The 26,652-nt window shown below is 39.0% G+C and overlaps 1 protein-coding gene across 3 annotated transcripts in view; it reads left to right on the top strand.

Moving 5' to 3' along the window:
- Positions 1-26,114, top strand: part of LOC124555178 (CCR4-NOT transcription complex subunit 2) — a 102,148-nt gene extending 76,034 nt beyond the window's left edge. For all 3 annotated transcript variants that reach the window (XM_047129007.1, XM_047129008.1, XM_047129006.1), the window contains exons 3-8: positions 3,176-3,298; positions 4,764-4,895; positions 6,653-6,889; positions 9,005-9,266; positions 21,522-21,629; positions 24,462-26,114. In XM_047129007.1, coding sequence (XP_046984963.1) covers positions 3,176-3,298; positions 4,764-4,895; positions 6,653-6,889; positions 9,005-9,266; positions 21,522-21,629; positions 24,462-24,687 — 1,088 coding nt within the window. In that variant the 3' untranslated portion in view covers positions 24,688-26,114. The remainder of the gene's footprint in view (positions 1-3,175; positions 3,299-4,763; positions 4,896-6,652; positions 6,890-9,004; positions 9,267-21,521; positions 21,630-24,461) is intronic.
- Positions 26,115-26,652: the final 538 nt, after the last annotated feature.

The raw sequence follows: 26,652 nt of genomic DNA, 5'->3' as shown, positions 1-26,652 counted from the left end.
TAAGTGATGTAGAACAATAGGAATTTGCAGCTAAGTTCATAACCTCCTGTTATGTGAATCATATCAGTGGCAAATTCAAAAGAGCCTACATAAATGTCTGATATTGATGCTACTGTGACACACTGTTTGATACCCCTATAAATTTTTTCCAGTTCTGTTTGTATGGTAATCAATTAGCTTGCTGTTGTTCATCCTAATTGTATATGTTAACCTTATTCAAAATTATCACTTTCCGAATGGCTCTCACTATATCCATTCAATCAAAGGTAGAATGTAACATCCAGTGCATTGCACCACGTGCGAGATTTTCTCCTGCTTGGTCAGTGATGAGACATAGTGTTCAGATATTTTGGCATTGCGAACTTTCTAAAGACTTGAAGCTAAGTATTGCACTGTCATTTTTTATTTTCCCTGGGAATCGTATGCTGGCATACTGTATGTTGCAGTGCTAGTGGAGTTGAGAAACTTTTACATGTGGCCAAATAATGACTTCTGTGGGATCATACCAAATTCTTCTGTTGTTAAGAAGGAATGAGCCCAGTTACATCAATCACAAATTTTATCTTTGCATTTCAGGTTAAATCTCTCTCATATCTGTTGCAACACAAATCTTTGAAATGGTTAGTGGAGCCATTTAAAAGCACAGAAAAGTGTCTCTCTCATGGATGACTCAAATGACCCACCAGATTTTGCAGTTTGTGTGCTACATATTTTATTTTGCCATATTGTATTGGGTAACATGATATCAGTTAGCTGGGATCTAGTCTACCTTGTGCACATTAGGTACTTTATATATCTTCTTGTATTATGAAAGAACCAACAAGGAATTCAGTCTTATTCTTTGTGTGATTATTTGTTAAGGAATGACCTTTTTAGTACTTATCTCACCATCTCCCAGTCATAATTTTCACTTCTCTCATCTGTAACAGTTTTTTTGTAGGACCAGCAGAAAACAGGTACCAGTAAGGGAGTTGCAGCAGGTGTCAAATAAAACATTCTATTTTCTGTCCAAAATATGTTGCGAGGAGTAAAACCACCTTTTTGGGCTGGGCTTCAAAAAGAAGTTAATTCCAATTTTTATCATAAAATGAGCTAGGTGTTAAAGGCCAAGAGCATTGTTGCTTTGAGCTTGTTAGTGTGTTCTTTTGATTGGGTTGTAAAATTGTCCATGTTGACCTAATCCATAGCAAAAAGTTTCTTCACTATGAAACTGCAGCTACATAAACAGCAAAAAAAAAAAAATGTTCTGGTTACTATGTAGTTGCAGAAACAAAATTAGTCTGTGTGCAAAACTTAAGAACAAAACTTTAACATTAATATGACATGTCACTATCAAGTAACATAGCTTAATGAAACTTGGCTCTCACATAGAAAGAACAGCTACAGTATAGTGCAGAAGGTAACTGAAAGAAATAGACATTACTCTTTTATTCGAAGACAGTAATTACACTGAAGTCACCACGATTCGTGCTTGTCGCCTGTATGTTACAAAAGGTGGGTCTTGGTTTTTAACTGATTGCAGTGCATGCTCTGAAATGTGCTCCCATTCTTCCCATAAGGTGAGTAAGAGTGCTTGTGGTAGGATGTTCCATTACTCCACCACCACCACGGTTGATGTCTGCAGGTTGGTCTTTGGTGCACATATGGATGTGCTGCAGTTTGTCTCCACAATACATTTATGGGATTTAAGTTAGGAGAATGGACAGGCTAGTCCATTCATCAAATACCCTCTTGTTCCAAGAGCTGCTCCATCGGTGCTGTTTGAGTCACATAATCCATAAAAATGCACCCCTGAAAAGACACACACGGGGAAGGAGTACAGTTTCGCAATACCATTGGCTGGTGAGTGTACCACGCTCAAAGATGGGATTTGTTTGCCCACATCGTTACACCTGTACGATGTTTAACATTGTTTCTCTGTGCATTAAGTGTTGCCACCTCTCACCATATGAGGGTACATAATAGCACCCAGGCACATTGTCAAACATGGTCATTTTTGTAGTGCAGGTGCTATGGTGTGGGCAGGCATAATGCTGCATGCGCATACAGACTTCTAGATCTTTGAAAGTGGTAAATTCACTGGCCATTGGTATTGTGGCACTGTACTTCTTCCCTGTGGGCATCTGTTTAAGCATGCATTTGGCCCTGACTTCAGTTTTGTGGGTGACAATGTGCAAGCATGTTGAACAGCGCAGGTGAAGGAGCTCTTGGAATGAGAGGATATTCAGTGAGTGGACTTAGCCTGTTCATTGCAACTTCAGTGCCACCAAGCATGTGTGAGATGCATTGGGGAGACGTATTGCAGCATGTCCACATGCACAGACAGCCATGGAACGGTTGCCAATTGCTCTAGAGGAGGGATGGACTGCCTGGCCACAGGAATCCCCTACCAACCTTGTGCCCAACATGGGAACACATCGCAGAGCATGCATTACTATCCATGGTATCACATATCCTGTTAAGAACCATGTTCTGCTGTTTGTAAAGTCTAGGGGACCATCATGAATTGCATCGAGTACACTGGAATTAGTGTCTTAAAATAAGTGTCATTCTGTTCACCACATTGCATATTTCTTTCACTTACCTACTGTACTATACTGTATTAGTTCAGTCTAGGTGTGGTTAAAGTTTCATTGAGCTGTGTTACATGGCAATGTTATGCGAAAGTTACTTTCGTCCGTAAGTTTTGTCCAGGAGCATAATGCAATTTTAGCTTTGGAATAAGATTCCTTTTCCCCAGCAAGAAATAGCAACTGAGACTCCTCATGGATACCAGCTGATGACTGGACTTGGAGGAAATAAATACTGAAAATTCTGTCTTGTTGTGTCACTTGACCGGGTACTTTGGGTGGCTATTTTTGCAACTCCAAAGTAACGTTGTCTCTTACTAAGGTTTTTCCTGTTGTATGCCGCTTGAAAGAACCTTATTTTGGAAAGTATTTTGTGCTTATGTCAGCTGTCACTTGGTAAGCAGGCGATTTTTTTTTTTTTTTTTTTTTTTTTTTTTGTCTTTGACTGTTTATTAAACATGTTAGTTTTAGATGTTTGTTTATTTATTTATAGTTGCAAGATAGTGTTAGTTACCATATTACAGTGTTACAGTGCAAACTATGAATAGGTGTTAGTATTTGTAACTAATTCTGTGTCTAATTTATTTTTATTTTCTGTTTACTAGGTAGGCCACTTAGGGCGGCATTAAATCCTACCAAGAGCTCACATACTGATAACAGTCCAGCGTTGATGCGCCATAGTCCAGAGGTTAACACAGGTGGAGCAACGAGATTACACAAGCCAAAAGGTTTGTCAGATGGCATTATTACAACTGTGTCTGGAGTCTCTTTATTCTTGTTTGTGGCATTAGTTCCCCCCCCCCCCCCCCCCCCCCCCCCCCCCCCCCCCCCCCCCCCCGGTTGTCATTTCTGAAACATTTGTAATTATATTAGTGATTTGTGAGACAGTTGATCCTGGAGGCACAAAATATAAGTAAACTTTTGTTTCTACCTTGAAACTAGGTTCATGTTATTGTACGAGGCATGTTTTTCAAGTAAGGTCTATTTTGCTGTAGACACTAGTAGTTTGCTCGCATACCGCAAGAGCGCGTGCACCGTGTACCAGCATGCCTCAGGAAAAACTGTGCTCAATTTCAGCACTGTAGCTAACCTGTACGGTTCTGTTCTCTGCTTTCAAAACTTTTAAGACTATCAACGCCCGCCGCATGTGAGGTTCGCTCAATGATGTGGTTTTTGTCAGCAAGGAACCTGTCTGCTGCAGAAATTCATCAACAGATTTGCGAAGTGTACGGTGATACTGTTACGAGTGAAAGCAAAGTGCGTAAGTGGGTACAAGAATTTAAAGGTGGCCGTGACATTGTCCATGATGAGGACTGCTCCGGTCGCCCTTGTTTGATTACAGACGATTCGGTGGCTTCAGTTGAAGCAAGGATTCGTGAGAACAGGCGCTTTGCAATAAAAGGTCTCGCAAACAGATTTCCTGACATGTCGAAATCAGTGCTTTACAGCATTGTTTCTGAACACCTAAAGTTTAGGAAACTATGCTCCCATTGGGTCCTGAAACTCCTAACAGAGGACCACAAATATCAAAGATTTCAGTGTGCGATCAAGTTCTTGACTTGTTACCATGAAGAAGGTGACAGCTTCTTGAGTCGGATTATAACTGGAGATGAAACATGGGTTTTGCATATCACGTCCAAATCGAAGCAACAGCGCATGGAATGGAGACACATACACTTGCCTGTAAAGGTGAAGACCAAACACTCTGTCCCACCGCAAAATCATGACGTCGGTGTTCGGGGATAGGCATGGTGTTTTGTTGGTTGACTTCTTGCAACGAGGAACCACTATCACTGCGGAAGCATACTGCGGAATTCTCAGAAAGCTACGTAGATTGATTGGCAACAAAAGATGCAGCATACTGACAAAGGTAATTTTCCTTCTCCATAACAATGCAAGACCTCACACTGCAGGTCATACCCGCGATTTATTGGACAGTTTTGGCTGGGAATTTTTAGACCACCCACCCTACAGTCCTGGAAGTTCACCATTTTTTTTGTATTAAAGGACTTTTTTGTTAATGGCATCATTAGTATGCTGTCTGATTGTGCAGTTGACTATCTGATAATCTGCACCAGAAAATATTATCTTCCTTTAGTTTTATGCATTTTTCAACTTTTTTTCTAAAACCAAAGATAAAATGTACACAAAGATAACATATATGCAGCAAAGTTTCCAACTATTCTGTTTCAGGGGCACGACCAGTCAGATCGACAATAAATCCATCCAAAAATTGTCACTCTGAGCACATTCCAGGCCTCACCTCTCAGAGCCAGGACATCGACATGGGAAGAGCATCTGCAAGTAGACTGTTGAAAAACCAAGGTATTGTGAAATGAATGCCATTTTCCATAATTTGTTGGTAATAAGCGGAATTGTTTCCAAGTTTTATTTTTACTGATAATAATTCTTTTCATTTTGTGTTAGCTAAATTTCTGGCTATTAAATGTAAATTATCATTTCCAGTGTGCAATCAGAGTGCAGGTATTAAAAATCTTGACGTTACCAGCCTAGTTACAGCTATAGTCATTACCTTGTGCGTGTTATTAATTCTGAAAGTTCGAGACTAAATTGCAATGGAGGGCAATTAGCAAATTGGAGGCACTTTAAACTTCGGCAGAGGTGATCAGCTGGTGACTGCATTCTTCAGTTCACAAACTGTGGAAACAGTTTCTGACTACAGATTTGACATGCATTAAGTTCACCAGGGGATGGCCAAGGGTTACTACACAAACTGGTGACTGGTATTAGGTGCCATGCACTTAGAGGGATGGGATTCGAACATCACTCCAACTACATCTGCCCTCGAACTACATCTGCCCTTGCTATATCCAATGAGCAACTTACACTGTCAAGTATTATGTGCAGATGGCATCATAAACATGATATCTTTGCAGAGCGATCATCCTTGCATTTACTGCGCCATAAAGGGTAACTCTTACTGACAGGTTGCCAACGTGTATACTGGAATGCATTCCAATGGAGGACCATTCTCTTTAGAGACATGTACTGGTTTAGCTTGCAAAGTGACGACAGATATGGTTTGATTTGGTGAAAAAGCCAGAAGCCATTATACATCATGCAATTCATGAAAGTGATGCTGTTGGGTCAGGTAGTGTCTGTAATGGGATGTAAACATATTTATTTGAATACAATGACCTCTTAAAGTGTGACAGTAAGATTTCACTATTCTGTTGAGATGAGATTATTTATTTGTATTGATGATCTTATGGTTCTACAAGGTAACACCTGAATGATCTCACAGACTTCATTCATGGAGAATTATCTTCTACAGAAAAACGTTCAGTGAATAAAGTGGTAAACTTGATCTCCAGCTCCAGTCTTGTAGAGCATATTTTTGGGTGCTCTTGGTAGGCATTTTGGTGCTTGCAGTCCTCCTCCTCAGAACCGTATCACATTGAGAACAACTTTGCAAGTAGAATGGCATTCACACCTAGTGTAGCTGACGCACACTTATTTAAATCATCACAAATTACTACCGCGTTTGGTCGCACAGTGGTTAGCACACTGGACTCGCATTCAGGTGGACAACTGCTCAAACCTTCATCCGGTCATCCTGACTTAGGTTTTCCGCAATTTCCCTAAATCACTTCAGGCAAATGCTGGGATGGTTCCCGTGAAAGGGCACGGCTAATGTCCTTCCCTGATCTGATGGGGCTGATGACCTCTTGGTTCGGTCCCCTCCCCTCAAATATACCAATCAACCAATAGTTGTGTTGCTTATGAAGACTGTCACACTCCATGTTAATGATATTTGTGTTAGCTGCACAGGTGCATACATTATTTACTTTCCTAATGCTATCTAAGTTCAAACATAACTTCTTTATTTGCAACTGTGTTTTCGTAATTGTTAGGCTGTACCAAGTGAGTGGTTCAGTTACATGAATTAAATTTATTTTTATTTATTTATTTTTTTTTTAGTTCTTTTATTTATGGAAACCAATATCGAGTGGGACTAGAAAATGGATTTGTCACAACCCTTGGTTCAATAGTATGTATTTTCATTATTGCTTATCATCTAGTGTACCGAATGTGTCTGATATTATTTTTTTTCCTTGTAGTAACTGTGGTGAAGGCACCACCATCAGAAACAAATGAATTTACAATGAGCTCGGAGGACTTCCCTGCACTGCCTGGTACTCAGAGGACAGAAGGACCATCTCCCGGTGGAAGTTTATCAGTGGAAAAGAATCTCTCTGTATCGAATTCAGATATTGGACAAGAAACAACTGTTGGAAATAGGGCACCTGGTGCTGAGAAGTCGCAGACCAAAAGAGGAATACAAACATCCCCTGATGGTAAGCCGAATTTGCCATCAGTTGTATTTTCTTGAGCAAATTAATACTCAAGTGCTGGCTTTGATCTGATTTATGCACTCTAGTCGGATGGTTCTACTGTTAGAGCCTTGTTTTTGATAACACAAAGGTCCAGGATCCCAAAGTGCAGGTCCAGTACACGGTCAAAATCTATAAACAAGGCTAAAGTACTACTCTTCTTGTGTAGGGTACACAGTATTCAGATGCCTTTCCTGAGATGAATTGTATTCCCAAAATTCACCATATTGTTGAGGAAAGTCTATTTAAGATAGGGGCATGTAAAGGCAAAGTGGCAAGAGTACAAGGCGTTAAATAACATTTTGTTTGTAAGTAATACATCTCTGAAAAACAAGGTAGTGAAAGTCCAATTTCTGTAGCTTAGACTTGAGACAATATTTGTTATATCTGCACACTGCTTAATTTGGGGAATAAATGTGGCAGTCTTGCTGCAGCCCATGGCTGATGCATGCATTGTCAAAAGAGCACATGTTCATTTAACACCACGTAAATCAGTCATAGTCTGGAGCAGGACTGTCATTCTTTTACGAATGAAACTGTGTGAATTACAGATATGATCTTAAATCGAAACTGCAGAAGTTAGACTTCCACCATTTTATGTCAGGTATGGAAATTGTGTAACATAAATAGGTAAGAAGTTCCCCTGATTATAGAGAATCACAAAGAGTTGGTGGAACACGACCTATTAAGATTGATCTGTAGTTATTTTACAACATTTAAACAAAAAATTTTGTAAATTGGTGAATGAACCTCCTCAGTTTTAGTGGTGGTGATGCAGGAAGGGGTACATGAAATGAGAATGTGAATGTAAATACTAGATCTTCTACTTTGATGTAAGTAGTGTAAAATCAGAATGTCTTTCATAGCAAAGTATAATAATGCATGGAAAGTTCAGGTTGAAAATTATTCGTAATTTAGGAATAAAGGAGATGACTCATCAAAAGCCACAAGCACTGTGTCGTCGATAGACACCCAAGTATGATGATTCCATCAGGATTTGCGTTTGGTCTTTGACACATCATATATTGTATATCTGAGGTAGATGGGAGATAGTGTCATAGTGTGAAATCAAATCTGTGTTGGCCTCCAGTTTGAACTCAAAACCCTGTTGCCCTTGTTGTGGACTGAAAATACAGCAAAGATGGCCTATTGAATTTCATATTCTGAAGTAGATGCTGCAACCAGCTCTCTCTACAGCAGTATCATTAATGATCACTACATCTGTGTATACATTTGTTTGCAGTTTTTTTATTATTTTAGTGTGCACAATTGGTATATCAACAATGTAAGGAAAAGGATTGATTGCTACTCACCATAAAGGTGGCATGTTGAGCTGCAGACAGGCACAGTGTAAAGACTGAAAGACTGTTGCACATTTTCAGTTTTCAGCCAAAGCCTTCTTCGGAAAAGCACCCCCTCCCTCCCCCCCAAACACACACACACACACACACACACACACACACACACACACACACACACACACGTGCGACTGGCAGCTCGGACTGGAATGTGGTCAGAGTTGCTGAAGATGGCTGTTGTGTGTGTGTGTGTGTGTGTGTGTGTGTGTGTGTGTGTGTGTGTGTGTGTGTGTTTTCTTTTGAAAAACTATTATCTATGACACAAAAAATACATTGTGCCCTAAATTTTCTATGACAGGAAATACTGCAAAAATCTTGTAAAATGTATTAAAGCAGCATAAGCCCAGAAAAATTGGATATAGATACTGAAGGATTTTGATATGTCAGTATTTGTTACAGCTGTGCTGTGACTCCAGACTTTAATTACTGGAATTATTTACTAAGTTTTCTGTTTTGATAAGTTTTTATCAGTAAAGAAGGAAAAGGTTATTGAGTACAAATTTTATGATTATTACAGGCACATATAAGTATTTGTTACTTGTTTGTAATTCATTGTTTTGTGTAATAATTGATGATGAATTAAGAGGACATTTCAAGTTTGTTCTGGACATTTTAAATTATCATTGATGTAATTAATTGTTCAGAAATGAAGTTTGTAATCTACTGTTGTCATGTTTTACTAAATGGTATACTTATAATTTCGCATTGTAATTTATTTTAGGTAAAGTGACGAGGATTCCGGGAAGTATGGTCAAGGACCAATTTGGTATGGTTGGTCTTCTAACATTTATTAGGGCCGCAGAAACAGATCCTAATTTGGTTTCCTTAGCCCTGGGTCAAGATTTGACAGCACTTGGTTTGAATTTGAATTCACCTGACAATCTGTACCCTAACTTTGGAGGGCCGTGGGCAGAAACACCGTGCCGACCTCAGGATATTGATTTCCATGTGCCTCCTGAATATCTTATTAACCCTAATATAAGGTGAGGCACTACAATTTTACTTTTATCTTACAGATTTCATATCTTTAATACACTTTGAAAATTCTCAGTCAGTACATATGATTGTTTTCAGTTGAAAGAAAAATAAATTCTGTTTCTAGTTTGCACTGCTGCGTTTTGTGGTATTTCCATTTCAGTTACTTTAGGTACTGCTGTGTGAGATCTTTTGTTTGTAAATTTATTCTTCTTGTCTTAGAAGACATGGGGAGATTAAAAGCAACCCGTATTAATAGACCTTAACCAACCTTAATGAAAGCAGTTCATTTAATTGCAAAGACACTATGATATTCTGTTGCATTTTTTTGACATTTAACTGATACCTCTCTAATGACGGATGGGAGAAATGAATGCTTGTCTTAATGGTGTTGATTTAGGGTCAAATCAAGACACCCATTCGAGTCAGTTTTGTTGATCCGTTACTGTACATAATATGTTAATTGCTTGTATTTCATGTAGACGTATTTCATTCCTTCACTACAGTTCAATTAGTCTCCACCCCTCACATTTTCCTTGGCAGATCTGGACTGACTGGCTGCTTGCTTTCTTCGAAGAACTCCCACCTTGTGAAGAGAAGAGCTGGGGGGTGGGGGAACAAAAACTTGAAATATATGCAGTGACATTACCTTGTGCAGGTTATATATAGTTGTGTACTTGCTCCTTTTTTAGCTTAAGCAAGAGTCGTTCAGGGATACTGGATATAGTTTTTCCGTGTAGTATTATGTTTATTAATTTCATTGTTGTTCTGAAGCTGCAGTGGAGTGTTACCCATTTCATCAGTGTTTAAGAACTATATGAGTCTGTTCCTCCTATCCCTTATTGTTCAGATAGTAAAAAGAAGTGTACATTTAAACCACACAGAAATTTCTAATTATCTAATTACTTTCTTTCATAGATTGATTACTGCAATGTTAAATTATTAAGGTTACAGAATTAAAATGTAGTGACTCCTCTCCCTCCCCAAGATTGGCAATTATAGTTAAAGCAGATTTAGCTGTTAACACTTCTATTTTGCAAGACATTCTAGTTTTTCACACTTACATTCCTGTCATAATATACTCTCCCTCCCCCCCCCCCCCCCCTCCTCCCTGCCTCTGAAGATGGGGAGGGGGAGGTGGTGGGGGTAGGAGGTGAAAACTCAGAGAATTATACTTTGATTTTGATTGACGGTACTCATTGACTTTCTTGCAGTAGAAAAATGAATAAACTGTGGAATTTTGAATTTTAAGCTCTTTACAAAGGTTAAGTTTATCACAAGAGAGTTACAGTATTCTCTTCTACACATCTTTGTTTCCATAACATTTGTATCATCAGTGAAAATAACCAGGCAAACACTGTTTTAGGTGATACAAAGCTCATTCATATATACCAGGAAGAATAGAGACCTCATTATTAAACATTGTAAAACATTCCTTGCAATTTACTCTCAAAGATGAGAGGGGTAACATTCCATTGCATGGGTGAATTACTTAGTATAACTTTCTGCATACTTTTTTATTGAATAAAACAAAAGCAGTAAAGTATTGCAATATTATGCAATATAACTTGACTAACAGATCGTCATTCGCCCCATTAAATGCTTTGGTTGGTTCATAAAAATTCCAAGTGGCCGTGTAGTATCATTTAAGGATGTTATTATACAGTCATTCAATGTAACACTGGTTATTAAAGTGATACTTCAGCCAATTGAAGCATCACAGTAAACAAAGGTACTTAATAATCTTTAACAATGTTATTTTCTGAAAATTGTTTGAAAATTATGTAGTGACTAGAAGTTAACTATCGGCAACTGTATAAAAACATCTGCTATAGTGGAACCAAACAGTAATATACTTGTAAGTCTGAGAAATTAGCCAGTATCAGTGATGATTCACTGTGCCAGAGAACATTACATATTGTATGGCAACAACTTAGAGTATAATGTGGGAGGTTAGAAGTTTTACAAACACTATGCAAACTTTAATTTGTGGGGACCTGACAAGTGTAATTCTTTCATTAAATTTTTCCAAGTAATCATTCTTGCACAACACTTGCCCTACAGGATACCCCTATGCTCCACAATTAGTGCTCTCCCCCTCTCCCCCTCTCCCCCTCTCCCCCTCTCCCCCTCTCCCCCTCTCCCCCTCTCCCCCTCTCCCCCTCTCCCCCTCTCCCCCTCTCCCCCTCTCCCCCTCTCCCCCTCTCCCCCTCTCCCCCTCTCCCCCTCTCCCCCTCTCCCCCTCTCCCCCTCTCCCCCTCTCCCCCTCTCCCCCTCTCCCCCTCTCCCCCTCTCCCCCTCTCCCCCTCTCCCCCTCTCCCCCTCTCCCCCTCTCCCCCTCTCCCCCTCTCCCCCTCTCCCCCTCTCACCCTCTCACCCTCTCACCCTCTCACCCTCTCACCCTCTCACCCTCTCACCCTCTCACCCTCTCACCCTCTCACCCTCTCACCCTCTCACCCTCTCACCCTCTCACCCTCTCACCCTCTCACCCTCTCACCCTCTCACCCTCTCACCCTCTCACCCTCTCACCCTCTCACCTCGCCCACCTCGCCCCCCTGACTGTCCCCCTCCCACACGCGCGCAATGAGCAGTGTACATATGGATCATGTTATAACAATTTAAAACACTAGTGACCTGCCATGGCTACACACGGACAGCACTAAGTATCTACAGCCAAACAACTGGTAGCAATAATTTTCTTCATGGGGCAGTTATAAAAAAATCAGGGAACAACGTTAGGTTATTGGATATTATCACTTTCACATAAATTATGTAAGCAACACATGCCTCTTGCCGTAAGGATAGCAGAGGCTATTTTGTCCCACTACTAGTCATTTCCCTTCCTGTTGCACTTGCAAACAGAGCAAGGGGAAAATGTCTATATGCCTCCGTATGAGCCCTGATTTCTTGCATCTTATCTTCGGGATCCTTACGCGAAATGTATTTAGATGTTAGTAGCATTGGTCTGCAGTCAGCTTCAAATGCCAGTTATCTGAATTATTTAGATAGTGTTCCTTAAAAAAATGTCTCCTTCCCTCCAGACATTCCCATTTGAGGTCACAAAGCATTTCTGTAATACTTGCGTGTTGATTGAACCTGCAGGTAAAAAGTCTAGAAGCCTACCTCAGAATATCTTCACTGTCTTATTTCAATCTGACGTGGTGGGGGTCCCAAATAATCAAGCAGTACTCAAGAAAAGGTCACTCTAGTGTTCTATATGCGGTCTCCTTTACAGACGAATCAGACTTAACTAAAATTCTCCCAATAAACTGAACTCTACCATTCACCTTCCCCAATACAATCCTTAGATGCACGTTCCATTTCATATCGCTTTGCCATGTTGTGCCTAGATTTTTAATCGAACTGACTGTGTCAAATAACATATTACTAATTCTGTAGTTGAACATTATGGGATTTATTTATATATTTATTTGTTTGTTGTTTTCCCTACTCATCTGTGTCAGCTTCATTTTCCCACGTTTAGGGCTAGCTGCTAGTCATCTCACCAACTAGAAATTTTGTCTCACCTTTTGTCCTCCTACAGTCACTCACCACCACCACCACCACCACCACCACCACCACAACCACAGCATCATCAGCAAATATCCACATATTGTGCTCACTCGGTCCAGCAGATCATTTACATATGTCGAGAGTAGTAGTGGTCCGATCACACTTTTCTGTGGCACTCTTGACAATACTCATGTCTCTAACGAACACTTGCTATCGAGGACAGCGTACTGGGTCCTGTTAATTAAGAAGTCTTAGAGCCACTCTCATATTGAGGAACCTATTCTCTTTGCTTATACCTTTAAGTCTGCAATGGGGCACAGTGTCAAATACCTGACGGTAATCGAGGGACATGGACTCTACTGGTTGCTCTTCATCCTTTGTTTGCAGGGTGCAATGTGGGAAAAGGGCATGCTGAGTTTCAGATGTGTGCTGCTTTCTAAAACTTTGTTGATTTGTGAACAGTAGCTTTCCCGTCTCGAGGAACTTTATTATATTCAAACTGAGAATATGTTCCAGAATTCTGCAGCAAACTGATGTTAAGGATGTGAGTCCGTAATTTTGTGCATCTGTTCTTTTGCTCTTCTTACATACAGGAGCTGCCTTTGCTTTTTCCCAGTCGCTTAGGACCTTGCAGTGGGGGAGAGATTTGTGATAAATGCAAGCTAAGTAAGAGGCCCCTGCCATAGTGTATTCTTTGTAAAATGGAATTGGGTTTCCATCTCTGCCTGGTGCCTTATTTCTTTTCAACTTTTTCAGTTGCTTCTCGACATCTGGGATGCCTATTACTGTGTCCTCCATGTGGGAGTCTGTGCAATGATCAAACAATGACATAATCCTCCTGTGTGAATGATTTCTTAAACACAAAATTTTAAACTTCAGCTTTCGTTTTGCTATCTTCTGTTGTCACACCAGTGTGGCCAATGATCGACTGGATAGAAGCCTTCGGCCTGCTTAGCAGGTTTATATGGGACCAGAATTTTCTCAGGTTCTCAGCTAGGCCCTTTGCTAAGGTATGACAGTGGTGGTTGTATGCTTTACGCACTGATCTGTTTACAGATGCACATGTGCACAAATCTCTACCAACTTTTGTGTATCGTCATTTGCACATTCTCTTTCAGACCGAGAGTGCAACAATCTTCTTCCTCAGCATTTTCCAAATTTTGTTATTAAACCATTGTGGTTTTTTCCAACTTCAATCCACTTACTTGGCACATACTTCTCCAGAGCATGATTTACAATCCATTTAAACTTTGCTTACAATTCTGCTACTTGAATCATACCGAAACTAAATGATGTCTGTTCATTGTCTAAGTGGGATACTAGAAGTGTTTCATCTGCTGTTTCTAGCATACATACTCACAAAGACTTTTTGATCGATTTGTTAACTTTTGTAACCTTCATCGCTGTATCATCATGGTCACTAAACCCTGTTTCTATACTGACACTCTCGATAAGATCAGACCTGTTTGTAGCAACAATGTCTAAAATGTTTCCATTGTTCTGTGGGACACCTCGAGGGGTCGCCTCTCAACCCCACAGGCTCTGCTGCCGAGGCCCTTCCAGTGGACCCGACGCAGGGAATTGCCCTTACTGCAGGGTGGAGGGTGGATGGTAACACGTTCACATTACTTGAGGTGGAGTGCCAATCTGGCAAGGCTGGCTGTTTGGCCTTGCTCTTTCCTCCTTTGAGTGGACAGGTGGCCACTACCTAAGCAGGCACACAGAGAGATGGAATTTTTAGTTATGGGAGCTCCAGTGCTAGGCATGTTATGGAACCTCATAGGGAAACAGTGTTCAGGAACAGAAAGAAAGCCAATGTGCACCCTGGGGTAAGTTGTGGCTCGCATCGGCACCAGTGGGTTCGTAGGCCGTCCTCAGTTCAAATTGGTGACTGGCAGAAGTAGTGAAGGCTGCTGGCCTCGTTACATGCTGAAGCAGCAGCCTGAAGACAGCAACTGCAACCAAAGGTGCCTTCAGCTGTTGATGAACCGAGGCCAGAAAGACTTCAGTACATTTTATGTGGAGAACTCTCAGAAAGTTGTGTGCAAAATGGATGCTGCATTTGTTGAATACCGACCAAAAGGAAACGCGAAATCTGTAAGCAATGTGTTAACTATTATAAAACAAATCCAATTTATTCTGTTGTCAAATTGTTACTGCTGGTAAGATGTGGGGCCACCACTTAACACCAACAATGAAAAAAAAAAGATAAAAAATGTGCCTTGCACAAAAATTATGAAATCACCCAAAAACTAGACTCAAAAATTGACTGTAAAATAAAACAACTTTTTCTCATCCCTCGGTACAACATGGGTTGTCAGTAGTCAAAACTTGTAGAAATAGATCACTAGTTGAGCTTTGAGGAGATGCAAATCAGTTCTCTAATCTGCACTGAGAGCAGCTCAGATTCATTGAAGATCGCAGATTCAGATTCATTGAAGATCGCAGATTTGGGAGCATCTTCAAGAGAAGCAAGGCACATTTGAATCCTGCTGCCTGTTTTTTAGCTGTTATTTATGGACGGCTAGGCTCCTGATAAATCTTCACTGAGTTGGACTAATATACATAGGTGAAATGTATATCAAACTGTTATGTGGGTGGTGACCTGTGTTTTCAGGGATACAAGGGTAAAATATACACAACTCTTCAGAATTACTTGGATGGGGAAAAGAGAGTGTGAGAGGAGATGATGTGGCACCCTCCGACTTCCATTTATTTCCACACGCAAAATTCTGGAAAAAGTTGTGTGTCCAGTGGATATTGTGCCATCCATAGATGGGTGCATACAGACCTTTAAGAATCAGACATCAGAGATGAAAACATTGGACCCAGAACATTTACCCAAAAAAAGTCCTATGTTGTTCACTGTTTAAATACCTGATCTAGAAAAATATAAATACTGTAATACTTGCTGCTGTTTCTTACTTGGTGAAATGGAAATTGTGTAGGGTCCTGTTCTATGCATTGATTATCAGTTGTTGCAGTATTTGACTATGCCTTCATTAGCAGACAAAGTAGTGTGAAAATAGAGTTGAAATGGGTAATGTAAGAGAAACAGCAAGTAAATACAAACTATGCTCTGATGAGAAGTGTAGATATAAAATGATTCAGCTCAACAAAGTAAAAAGGAGTAAGTGAAATGCTCTTAAGTTGTTCTTCAGTATTTGAAAAGGAAAATGAAGGAAAACTGTTTCATGAATGTTGTTAGCCAACAAAGGAGAAAGACACCACCAAGAATTTGAATTTAAGTGAAATTACTGTATGAAGTGAAGTGGAACGGGAAAAAACTGTTAAGAGGCTGTACGAGAATGCAAGCTTTATTGGCAGATTTTACATACCTTATTAGCAACCAATACTGTTAGGAGCTTCTCTCAATGCAAATTAGCAAACTGATTTGCTTCTTCTCAAAGCTTAGCTTGTGGTCTCTTTCTACCAGTTTCAGCTATTACATGACACGTTATACCTAGAGCCAAGAAAAAATTGATTCACTTACGGACAATTTTTGGGCCTGCTGTTTGCCAGTTTAAATTTTATTATATATATATATATATATCATCATCATCAGCTAATTGGAAACAAATCGGAGTGTGACAAGCCATAGATGTCACAAGAAACCAACCAAAGCAAAGGTATACCTTCTTGCACTCAGTGTTAAAAGTTACTAAAACATATTATTAAAAATTAACTCTAGACATAGAAATAGAATAAATATTCCCTCTAAGTGAGCAAGGGTGTAATGAAAACATGAAAAATAATATCTCAGAACCAATAATGCTAAGATTTAAACAGTATACTAACATAAATTGACATACTAGTGCAGGTGCTATTGTGGAACCTTTTCTAGTGCATGTATACTGTGACTAAAATTATCAGCAAAAGCTTACCATAAATTGAGAAAAAAAAGAAAAAAACTGCACTTCCAGTAATGAAAGTGTACCATCACAGGCTCCAACTAGTGTATGTGTAAAGTAGCAGATTATTAGCAGTGTGTCCAAGAGTGGTACCAATGTCGGCAGAAATGTAATTGTCGTCAGCTGGTTATTGTTATGTTATACAGCAGTTCAGCCATGATTGACAGCAGTGCAGCTATGATTGAATCAGTGAAGTTCTATGAACATCTTAAGAGTGGAACAGGGAAATCCCAGTTGTTAATTGTGTCTTCGTGGACATACAAAAGTACGATTCGCTTAACAGCTAGGTTAAATCACTGAAATCTGGATGATAGAGGAACTGCAATGACTACAAGTTTTTGAAGAGATATGAAGCGCTAGAGTTGAGAGGAATAATGAAATTACTACAACCTGTTACTGAAGAAGGCAAGCTTAACTACTTTGTTTATAATGAAGAACTATACAAGGATCATGTAATGACTGGCCATGGTGGATGCAACTGAATGCTAATATACTTAGTCAAAGAACCATAATATAACGTACAGAGATGTCCGGATTTATCTTAGCTTATGTGAGCCATGTTTACAAAAACAAAAAGTCAGAAGAAAGGAATATTAGTGAAATCTGTGCTGTTCAAAGAGTTAAATTCCAAATATCAAGCTGATCTCGTAAACTTCCAATCGCAATCGGATAGAGACTATAAATTTGTAATGGTTTATCAATACTTTCTCACTAAATTCATTGTTCTCAGGCCACTGTAGTACGAAACAGCTTAATATTGTTAAGTGCTCCCACACTGTTGCAGTCGGACAATAGTCGAGAGTTCATTAACAAAATAATGAGTGCTTAACTGAACTATTACCTAATGTTAAGATTGTGCACAGTAAACCTGGACACAGCCACAGCTATAGCCATAGCCAAGGCAACGTAGACTGAGCAAATCAAGACATAGAAAATATACTACCTACATTAATGCTGGAGCACAACACCATTGAGTGGGGCTGTGCACTAAGGTTTGTGCAGTTAATGAAGAACAGTGCTGCACATTTTGGAATTAAGCAATGTTTGTATGCGCTCCTAATCATGGTTTGTCTTCATAAAGTCTACCTCCTGAAGCATTGGTGAACATTCACTCCGAGGACAACTTTGAAAATATAATTGAGTGAGTGTTGGCAGCAAGAAAGGGAATGGAACTTTTTTGGATAATTATCGTAGCAAATTGTCGGTGCAAGAGGATGATATACCAACAGGAACAGAGATTGAGAACAGAGAGAAAGTGTTTATTACAGACTGTAATGAATACTACCTGACTGGTTTAGGCGAGTCCACTCGTACTGTTAAAAAAACAAAGAACTGAGGTGTAAAAGTGCTTAGAAGGGCAATCGTAAAGAATGCAACTGTGCTCAAATTGTCATTTTCCACAGTGGAAAATGACTGTATGGTGAGCTTTCCAGTTCCTGACTTTGATTGAGCAAGAGGAGATGTAAGGTTGATCTTGGGTGTTTCTCTCGAGACAACTGCTGATGGCTTGTACTGAATCAGGATGAGAGATGATGTGCTGAGCCAACCTTACCCAAGGTAATAAATTGATTGTTTCTAAATATTTCAGGAAGGGACAATACAATACTTAACTGTGACTATGATTGCAACATTATTTTGTTTTCAGGTCCCAGTTCAGTACTTGCACTCTCAGAATAATCTCAGAGGAGGTTGTTCCAGCAGTGAAAATTATTGCCCTGTGGACAGTTGCAATGCCTCAGTCAACAGGGAGTGGCCAGGGATTCTTTAAATGCAACTGCCAGTACAAATGTCAGACTTGGCGATGGTTTTGCAAAGAGAAAAAGTGGTATACAACTCTTCAAGTGCCATGGTGCACGACCATGCTGCAATAAATGAATTTTATATGTGATATGACTATGTTTTCAAATTGCAGTTCATAAAATGCAACTTTCAAAATGTGACTGTTTTGTTATTGCAACCATCTTTCACATTCCTAATCTCCTGGCAGTACAGGTATACCTAGCGAATGTGTATTGTGTGGCAAAACTGGAATCAATAGTACACTTTCACAAAAGTGGTCATTGAAGGTTCACCATTACCTGTGATGGTATACCTTTCCTGAAACACCCACATCTATTATATCACATATTTAAGCATATATTTATCCTATTACTCCGTCTAGAGCATATTTTTTTAATGTGCTTCAATAACTTTCAACACAGAATTCATGAAGCTATGTATGTTTTGGCTTGTTATTCATAACAGACATATATGGTTTGTTACTCTTTGTTTACAATTAGCTGATGAAAAGTTATAACTGTGCTTACACATCTGACAGCACCTCTTGAGCATGGATACCTGTTGTTCTTTTGATGTTGAGTGGTTTTGATGAAGCTGTATTATTTTATTGGCGTATTGATGTGACATGCCATGATATGTAAATAATATAATGTTCCTAAGTATTAGGCTATAATACCTCATGTGTAATTGGTTGCACTATATGCATTTCCGGTTGTTTCGTGCTTGTATGCTGTATACAGATAGTCTGATGATTTTTAACCACAGCTGGTAGTGACAACAAAGGACACAGCTGCTTGTCATACATTTTACAAAATGTTTCACAGCTGTTGGCAATAGCATTCCAAAAAAGTAACTTTTTATCTAATCTTTTTGCTTTACTGTGTTAGGTTGAAAAATAAAGTATACACAAGTTACATTATGTTTATTGACATCACACATTACATCTAGTTATATTATAGAAGAAAAAGAACATTAACACCAACTCTTTTAAATTAAATCATGTAAAGAAGAAATTATTCAGCATTTATATATTTGAAATTTTTTCAAAAGAAAGTGTTGTCATAACTTCAATGTTCGTTTCGGAGATATTATGCTACTGATCCCTCAAGGCATCACTATTGTGTGAAAACAACTGGCTGGAGTCTATATTTAAACGTGGAATACAAACTGCCGTGACAATTTCGACATTTCCTATTGGCATGAAAAGTTTCTTTTCTGCCAAATTATGAAAGGATTTGCATCCCTTCAGAATATGTTAACTTCTAAGACCTGCTATTCGGGCCATAGGCATAAGGAGAACATTGAGAGAAGCATTCAGTAAGTCTGAAATTAAATTTTGGCAACCGATCTAACTAAAAACTCTAAGAGGTTTTGATCTTACATAAAATCAGTATCCAGTTCGAAATCCTTAGAGAAGACCAAAATACTAATTTCGGTCTTCCGAAATTACTTCACTGTGGAAGAGTGTAAAGCAGTCCCTGCTTTTGATCACTGTAAGGACAGTAGAATAACAGATATTGAGACAGTCGACGGCGGAATAGAAAAGCATCTACGGTCTCTTAGTAGTGGAAAGGCATCAGGACCAGGTGAGATACCTGCAAGATTCAACAACGTTATGCAAAAGAACTTACTCCCCTTCTAGGAGCAGTTCATTGTAGATTGCAGGAGCAATGAAGAGTACCTAATGACTGGAAGAAAGCGCAGGCTATTCCTTTTTTCTGGAAGGATCATAGGAGAGATACAAATACAGGTAATTAAGGTCTATACTGTGGACACCAGTATGGATTTGCGGAATGACCTACAGAGGATCAATCAATGGTGTAGAGTCTAGAGTTGACCCTGAACGTGAGTAAATGTAACACATAGCATATACATAGGAAAAGAAATCCATTACTGTACAACTATACTATTGATGATAAATTTCTGGAAACAGTAGCTACTGTAAAATATCTAGTGGTAACTGTCAAGAGTGACTTTAAGTGGAATGGGCACATAAAAAAGTAGTAGGGGAAGCAGATGCCAGACTAAGATTTGTGCGAAGACTTTTAAGGACATGCAACTAACCCACAAAGGTTGGAGGTTTACAAGACACTTGTCCCACACATTCTCGAGTATTGTTCATCAGTCTGAGATCCTTACCAGCTAGGACTGATAGAAAAGATAGGGAAGATCTAATGAAGAATGGCATGTTTCATCACGAGTTTGTTCTGTCGGCATGAGAGCTTTATAGAGATGCTCAGCAAACTCCAGTTACAGACGTTGCAAGAGAAGTTATGCATCGCAGAGAGGTTTACTATTAAAATATCAAGAAAGCATCTTCCAGGAAGAGTCAGACAACATATTACTTTCTCCCACAAACATCTCGTGAAGTGACCAAAATGAGAAAATTCGAGAAATTAGAGCTAATATGCAGGCTTACCAACAGTCGTTCTTTCCAGTCACCATTCCCAAGTGGAACAGCTGCTGAGGTGACTTTGGATTCAACTGAGAACATGTACACACACACACACACACACACACACACACACACACACACACACACACACACACACACACTCCTTTCCCTTTATAACACATTCATCCATGTCACTTTTTGCCACGACTTCCAATACACACTGTAGACAAATTTTGCCGTGGTTTGTGTCACTTGGGGCTTAAACTGACTCTGATGGTAGCAGGAGTGGTGAACATCAGTATCAAAAATGTTTGAAGCAAAACTGGGTTACATTCCTGGAACTAAGAAAGTTGCACCTAAGCAGCCAACTGTCAAATTTGTGTAAGCTGAGCCTTCAGTAGAAGCTGAATAAAATTGATCATAATTCTGTATAATGGTCTTCTGTAGTTTGTAATAAGGTGGGAAATAAAGTTAGTAGGTAGTATATAGTGTGGTGTAAGATAGTGAAAAACCCACCTATATTATCTGTTAAACTGGCAGTTGATGGCAAAAAATATTGCAGTGAACTATAGCAATTATGGTGTAAGTTTTTACCATCTCACACAGTCTGCCAATCATTTGCAATCTTAATTGACATTTCATATAATCTTTCATTTTGTTTTCAGAGACAAACTGGGTCCAGTGAAATTGAACCGGTACAAAGATGACTTGTTGTTTTATATGTTTTATACAAACATTGGTGATGTGGCACAGTTGGCTGCAGCAACAGAGTTGTAAGTATTGTTGTTGTCATACGAGTTATCTATTGTAAAGTAGTTGGTTAGGAGACCAGAACATTTTTTAACAGAATTCTTATTTTGATTTTGTATTATTTTAAATCAGTAAGAACCACCACACTATTGGTATGTTACAGTATGTGTGTGCTACAAACCTACGGCATGGATTTAAACACCTCATAATGTTTTGTGCCATACCGCATCTGCTGTAACAAGTGAAGTGTTTTAACCGCAACATTGCATACCCTTCAAATGAGTCCATCTCTTAATCCACCAGCCAATATCCTTTTAAATACAATCAATTCTTAAGCATGTATTGAGAGCGGTGAAGTTTAAAGAGCTTTGTAATTGCAATAATTTAAGTCATATTGCAGTTTTTGAGATTAGCATTATCCTGAAATATGGTAATTGATAAAAAAATATTATACTGATTACTGACTACATACAGTTTTCCAATTTTCAGCACTATATATGAACTTTAGATTGATAATGGTAGTTATAGCTGGATCTCCACAAAGACTAATAACTTTTACGTGAAACAGTATTTGATTGAAAATATCCAAATTGACACCAGGGACAAAAATTTTCAGGCATATTCATTGTCGTTCTGCAGATTGTCGGTAGACGTGTTAGCAGGCTAGTCTCTTAGTAAAAGAGTTCAACGAAATGTTCCTTTGGCATCATACCAGTTCTGAAGTGTTAGGAAAAACCAGTGTCCATTGTTCACAGAAAATCTGTCTATACTGTCTTGAGTTAAGTAGACTCCATCATTATGTTGCTGATTTTTTGACGATGTGACAGTGTACTAACAAGGGAACCTCCCCATCGCACCCCCCTCAGATTTAGTTATAAGTTGGCACAGTGGATAGGCCTTGAAAAACTGAAAACAGATCAATTGAGAAAACAGGAAGAAGTTGTGTGGATCTGTGAAAAAATAAGCAAAATATACAAACTGAGTAGTCAATGGGCCACATAAGCACCATAATGGACTATGTGAGATTAGGAGCGCCGTGGTAGCGTGAGCAGCTGGAGAACAAGAGGTCCTTGGTTCAAGTCTTCCCTCGACTGAAAATTTTACTTCCTTTATTTTTGCATAGTTATTATCTGTCCGTTCGTTCATTGACATCTCTGTTCACTGTAATAAGTTTAGTGTCTGTGTTTTGTGACCGCATCGCAAAACCGTGCGATTAGTAGACGAAAGGACGTGCCTCTCCAATGGGAACAGAAAACATTTGTCGCAAGGTCATAGGTCAACCGATTCCTCCACAGGAAAAAACATCTGATATATTCTATACGACACTGGTGACGGCATGTGCGTCACATGACAGGAATATATTATCGACCCACCTAACTTGTACACTTGGCGAATGGGTAAAAAGATTCTTCTACCTTGCCCGATTTAGGTTTTCTTGTGGATGTGATAATCACTCCCAAAAAAGTGATGAAAACATAAGAGTTTGTCACATAAACTGAAAATAAAAAATTAAACTTTTCACTCGATGGAAGATTTGAACCTAGGACCTTTCGTTCTGCAGCTGCTCACGAGACCACGGCGCTCCTGCGTGCCTATCTTCCCTTGAACTACTCAGTTTGTATATTTTGCTTATTTTTTCACAGTTCCACACAACTTCTTCCTGTTTTCTCAATTGATCTGTGTTCAGTTTTTCAAGGCCTATCCACTGTGCCAACTTATAACTAAATCTGAGGGGGGTGCGATGGGGAGGTTCCCTTGTAAGTAGGACACAGTGCCTTGTCCTTTATGCACCATCAAATAATGAATAGTCATTCAGTACTCTGCAGACAGGAGCAATTACCCATTGTCACCACAAACAATAACACTGGATACCCAGTCAGTCGTGGAAATGTTATGGCTTTGAGGAAATATTACCTGTGAGCATTTAATGAGTTCCTCCCTCTACTTACTGTTTTCCTTCAATTTACGATGACCAGACAGTGGATATACTGTTTGAGCTCAATCATATTCCACTAGTGCAATTAGACAGTGGATATTGATGAGTGGGTTGTGATGGCCAATTTGTACAATAGCTATTTCTTTCTTGTCATTTATAATAATACAAGGCTATAGTGTCTCTTTGTTGATACACCTAGCTTTTTGGTGCATGATTCACATTGGACTCTCACATGGGAGAAGTGAAGTTCAAAATTCTGCCCAGCTATCCTACTGTGGTTTCTCTAATTGATTAAGGTGAGTGCCGCGATGGTTCCTTTTCAAAAGGACGTGACCATTTTCCTTCCTGATCCTTGTCCAGTCCCATCTTCTGCATGGTTTCTAATTACCTTACTGTTGACAGGATGTTAAACCCTTCCCTTCATTCCTTCATGTGTGCGACCTTCAGTTGAATACAGAATGCTTTTCTTTATGGCTGTACTTCTGGCTGAGCCTTATGTGTGGAAATTTCTGAATAAAATTTCATTTGTCCCATATTCAAAGTTGGCTATAACACACTTTCTTTTACAAAGTGTGATGTGACTCAAGAAGCACTCTATCAGTCTGAAGTTTGACCTTCACTCTTCTAAGGCCATTTAATATGTGACATCAGTGTAGCCACGAGGATAGTTTGTTACATAGCTGCTATGTGAATTTTATTTTAAAGATCCTCCTCTTTCAAGGAGATGCTATTTTCACAAACAACATGCTATAATAAAGTTCCCATTTGTGATTTTCCATAAGTGATTGTCAGTTTTTGACTTGATTGTATAATATATTTCCAACAGATAACAGTAACATGCTAAAAATATATTTAATTTTTGTCTCGGTGTGGTGAAATTAATTGTAGAGCTAACATGTTACTATTTTGATTATTGTAGGTACAACAGGGAGTGGCGGTATCACACAGAAGAGAAGGTTTGGATTACACAAGCACCAGGAATGGGAGCTGTTGAAAAGACTTCGACATACGAACGTGGTACATACTTCTTTTTTGATGCACAAAATTGGCGAAAAGTGGCTAAGGAATTTCACCTTGACTACAATAAGCTGGAGGGCAGACCTCAAATGCCATCAACGATTAATCAGTCCCAAACTGTCATGTAATTTCGTTTTATAAATATATATTTTTGAATAAAATATGCAAAAATAGTAATATATGTGGACACTGTAAGTATGCAAGAGAAAATGAAGTAAGAGGCACAGCAAAAGCGGATTTCTATTTTCTGAGTACGTTTTTATCTTTTAATGTCACATTCTACATGATTCGTCGGGTGTGGCTCTCAGCGTAACATTGCCAGAAGTGTACTGTGTAATACATAATTGTATTTACAAGAGTAGTGATCTGCAGACTGGTATCATGTTCAACAAAAGGAAGAAAGGACTTATTTTCCTTCAGTTATGTTGTCAATAATTTGATTAGTTCAGTTTTGTATGTTTTGTTTTATTTCATTTCTTAATTGTGTTGTTTGTATGAGAACCTGTTTACAACATTCATGTATATGTACATATTGTATGTCGAGCTGTCTCTAAAATTTGAGACAGCCAGAATCGTGAACTTATTATATGCATTTAAATGGTTATTGTTATGAAGAATCCTGAATATTTTATTTTTCCCTTGTAACATAGATTTTTTTTACATATCTTTACTGTAACTTCTACTTATGTGACTGACCTGCTTTAATCAAGCTAATATCTGAAACACAAGCAGAGACAGTAGTCATGTGCTTTTAGATTTGGATTGTGCACATGATACTGTTTAAGTTCTACTGTAACATCTGACACTCTTCCTCATTGTTGCTACATACATTCTTTGTCTGTGCCTGATGAACTATAAATTTTATTTGGCAATCCAAAATGTGTGTGGAGGGCCTTCATTTTGACATAATATCAAAATTTCACTTCTAATTTATTGTTTCGCATCACAGTGGAAATAATATTTAGTTTGTGTGCCTTCCAAAGCCTACTTTTGAAGCAGATTTTCAAAAACCACTCAGGTACAAAACATCTTTAATTATTCAGTTTTGATGACTTTGCCTGGAAGAATATCTGCTGTTCTATTATGACAATATTATGAAAAGGAAAGATTGCTACTCCCTGTATCACGGAGACATTGAATCGCAGACATACACAACAGACTGCCATACTTGTTAAGCTTTTGGCCAAAAGGCCTTTTTCTAAAGTAAAAACACCATGCAAGCACAACTTGCATATGCAAATGATGATTGTCTCTGGAAACTGAGGCCTCAGTGGCCAGACACCGTGGTCGCCTGCACAAGGGTGTGTGTGTGTGTGTGTGTGTGTGTGTGTGTGTGTGTGTGTGTGTGTGTGTGTGTGTGTGTGTTTACATTAAAGGAAGGCCTTTTGGCCAAAATCAAAATCTTTTCATTGTGTATGTCTGCATCTCAACAGCTCCTCTATATGCTGAGTAGCAATCTATCCTTTGCATAATATTCTCATTATTCCATCCTGGATTTTTCATTGTTTGCTGTTCTAGAATTGTTCACTACTGTTGGTATTTTTCACTTTTTACCTGTGCTAATTTTTTTTTTGGGAGGGGGGGGGGGGGGTTGTAATGCATTCAGTTGTTTGTAAAGCTCAGTACAAAAATGAGGTAACAGTTGCTTAAAATATCAGTCAAGTCACTTTCATATCTTTACATGCAGAAATTATTCCTGTAAATTGAGTGCTCGCTCTTTGCACCACTACCACCAACAACAACAACAACAACAACAACGCAGTGCTCTGGTGCCTTACTAAGGACTCAATGGTGCACATGTCATCTTAAACTTCCCAATGACAGGGAAGACAGTCACCATGTTTGTGAATTATACGGCTGTGTAACAGTATTCTGCCGTGCTACTGTATTTATGAAATAGTTATTTGAGATGGAAAAAACCCTGTCAAATTTTACATATCTGAGCAAAGAAAAGTGCCTAAAATGGGCCACTGCTCCGCATACTCAGCCTGCTCCACACATTCAGTCTTTTCTACATGGCACAATAATATCAAGGAGATCTTAAACTGTCTTGATATATCAGTAATGGGGTTATCCTACACAAAACCATTTTA

Source organism: Schistocerca americana, chromosome X (assembly GCF_021461395.2).
Source record: "Schistocerca americana isolate TAMUIC-IGC-003095 chromosome X, iqSchAmer2.1, whole genome shotgun sequence".
NCBI lineage: Eukaryota > Metazoa > Arthropoda > Insecta > Orthoptera > Acrididae > Schistocerca > Schistocerca americana.
Note: the sequence above shows the minus strand (reverse complement) of the source record. Positions and strands in the feature narration are given on the sequence as shown.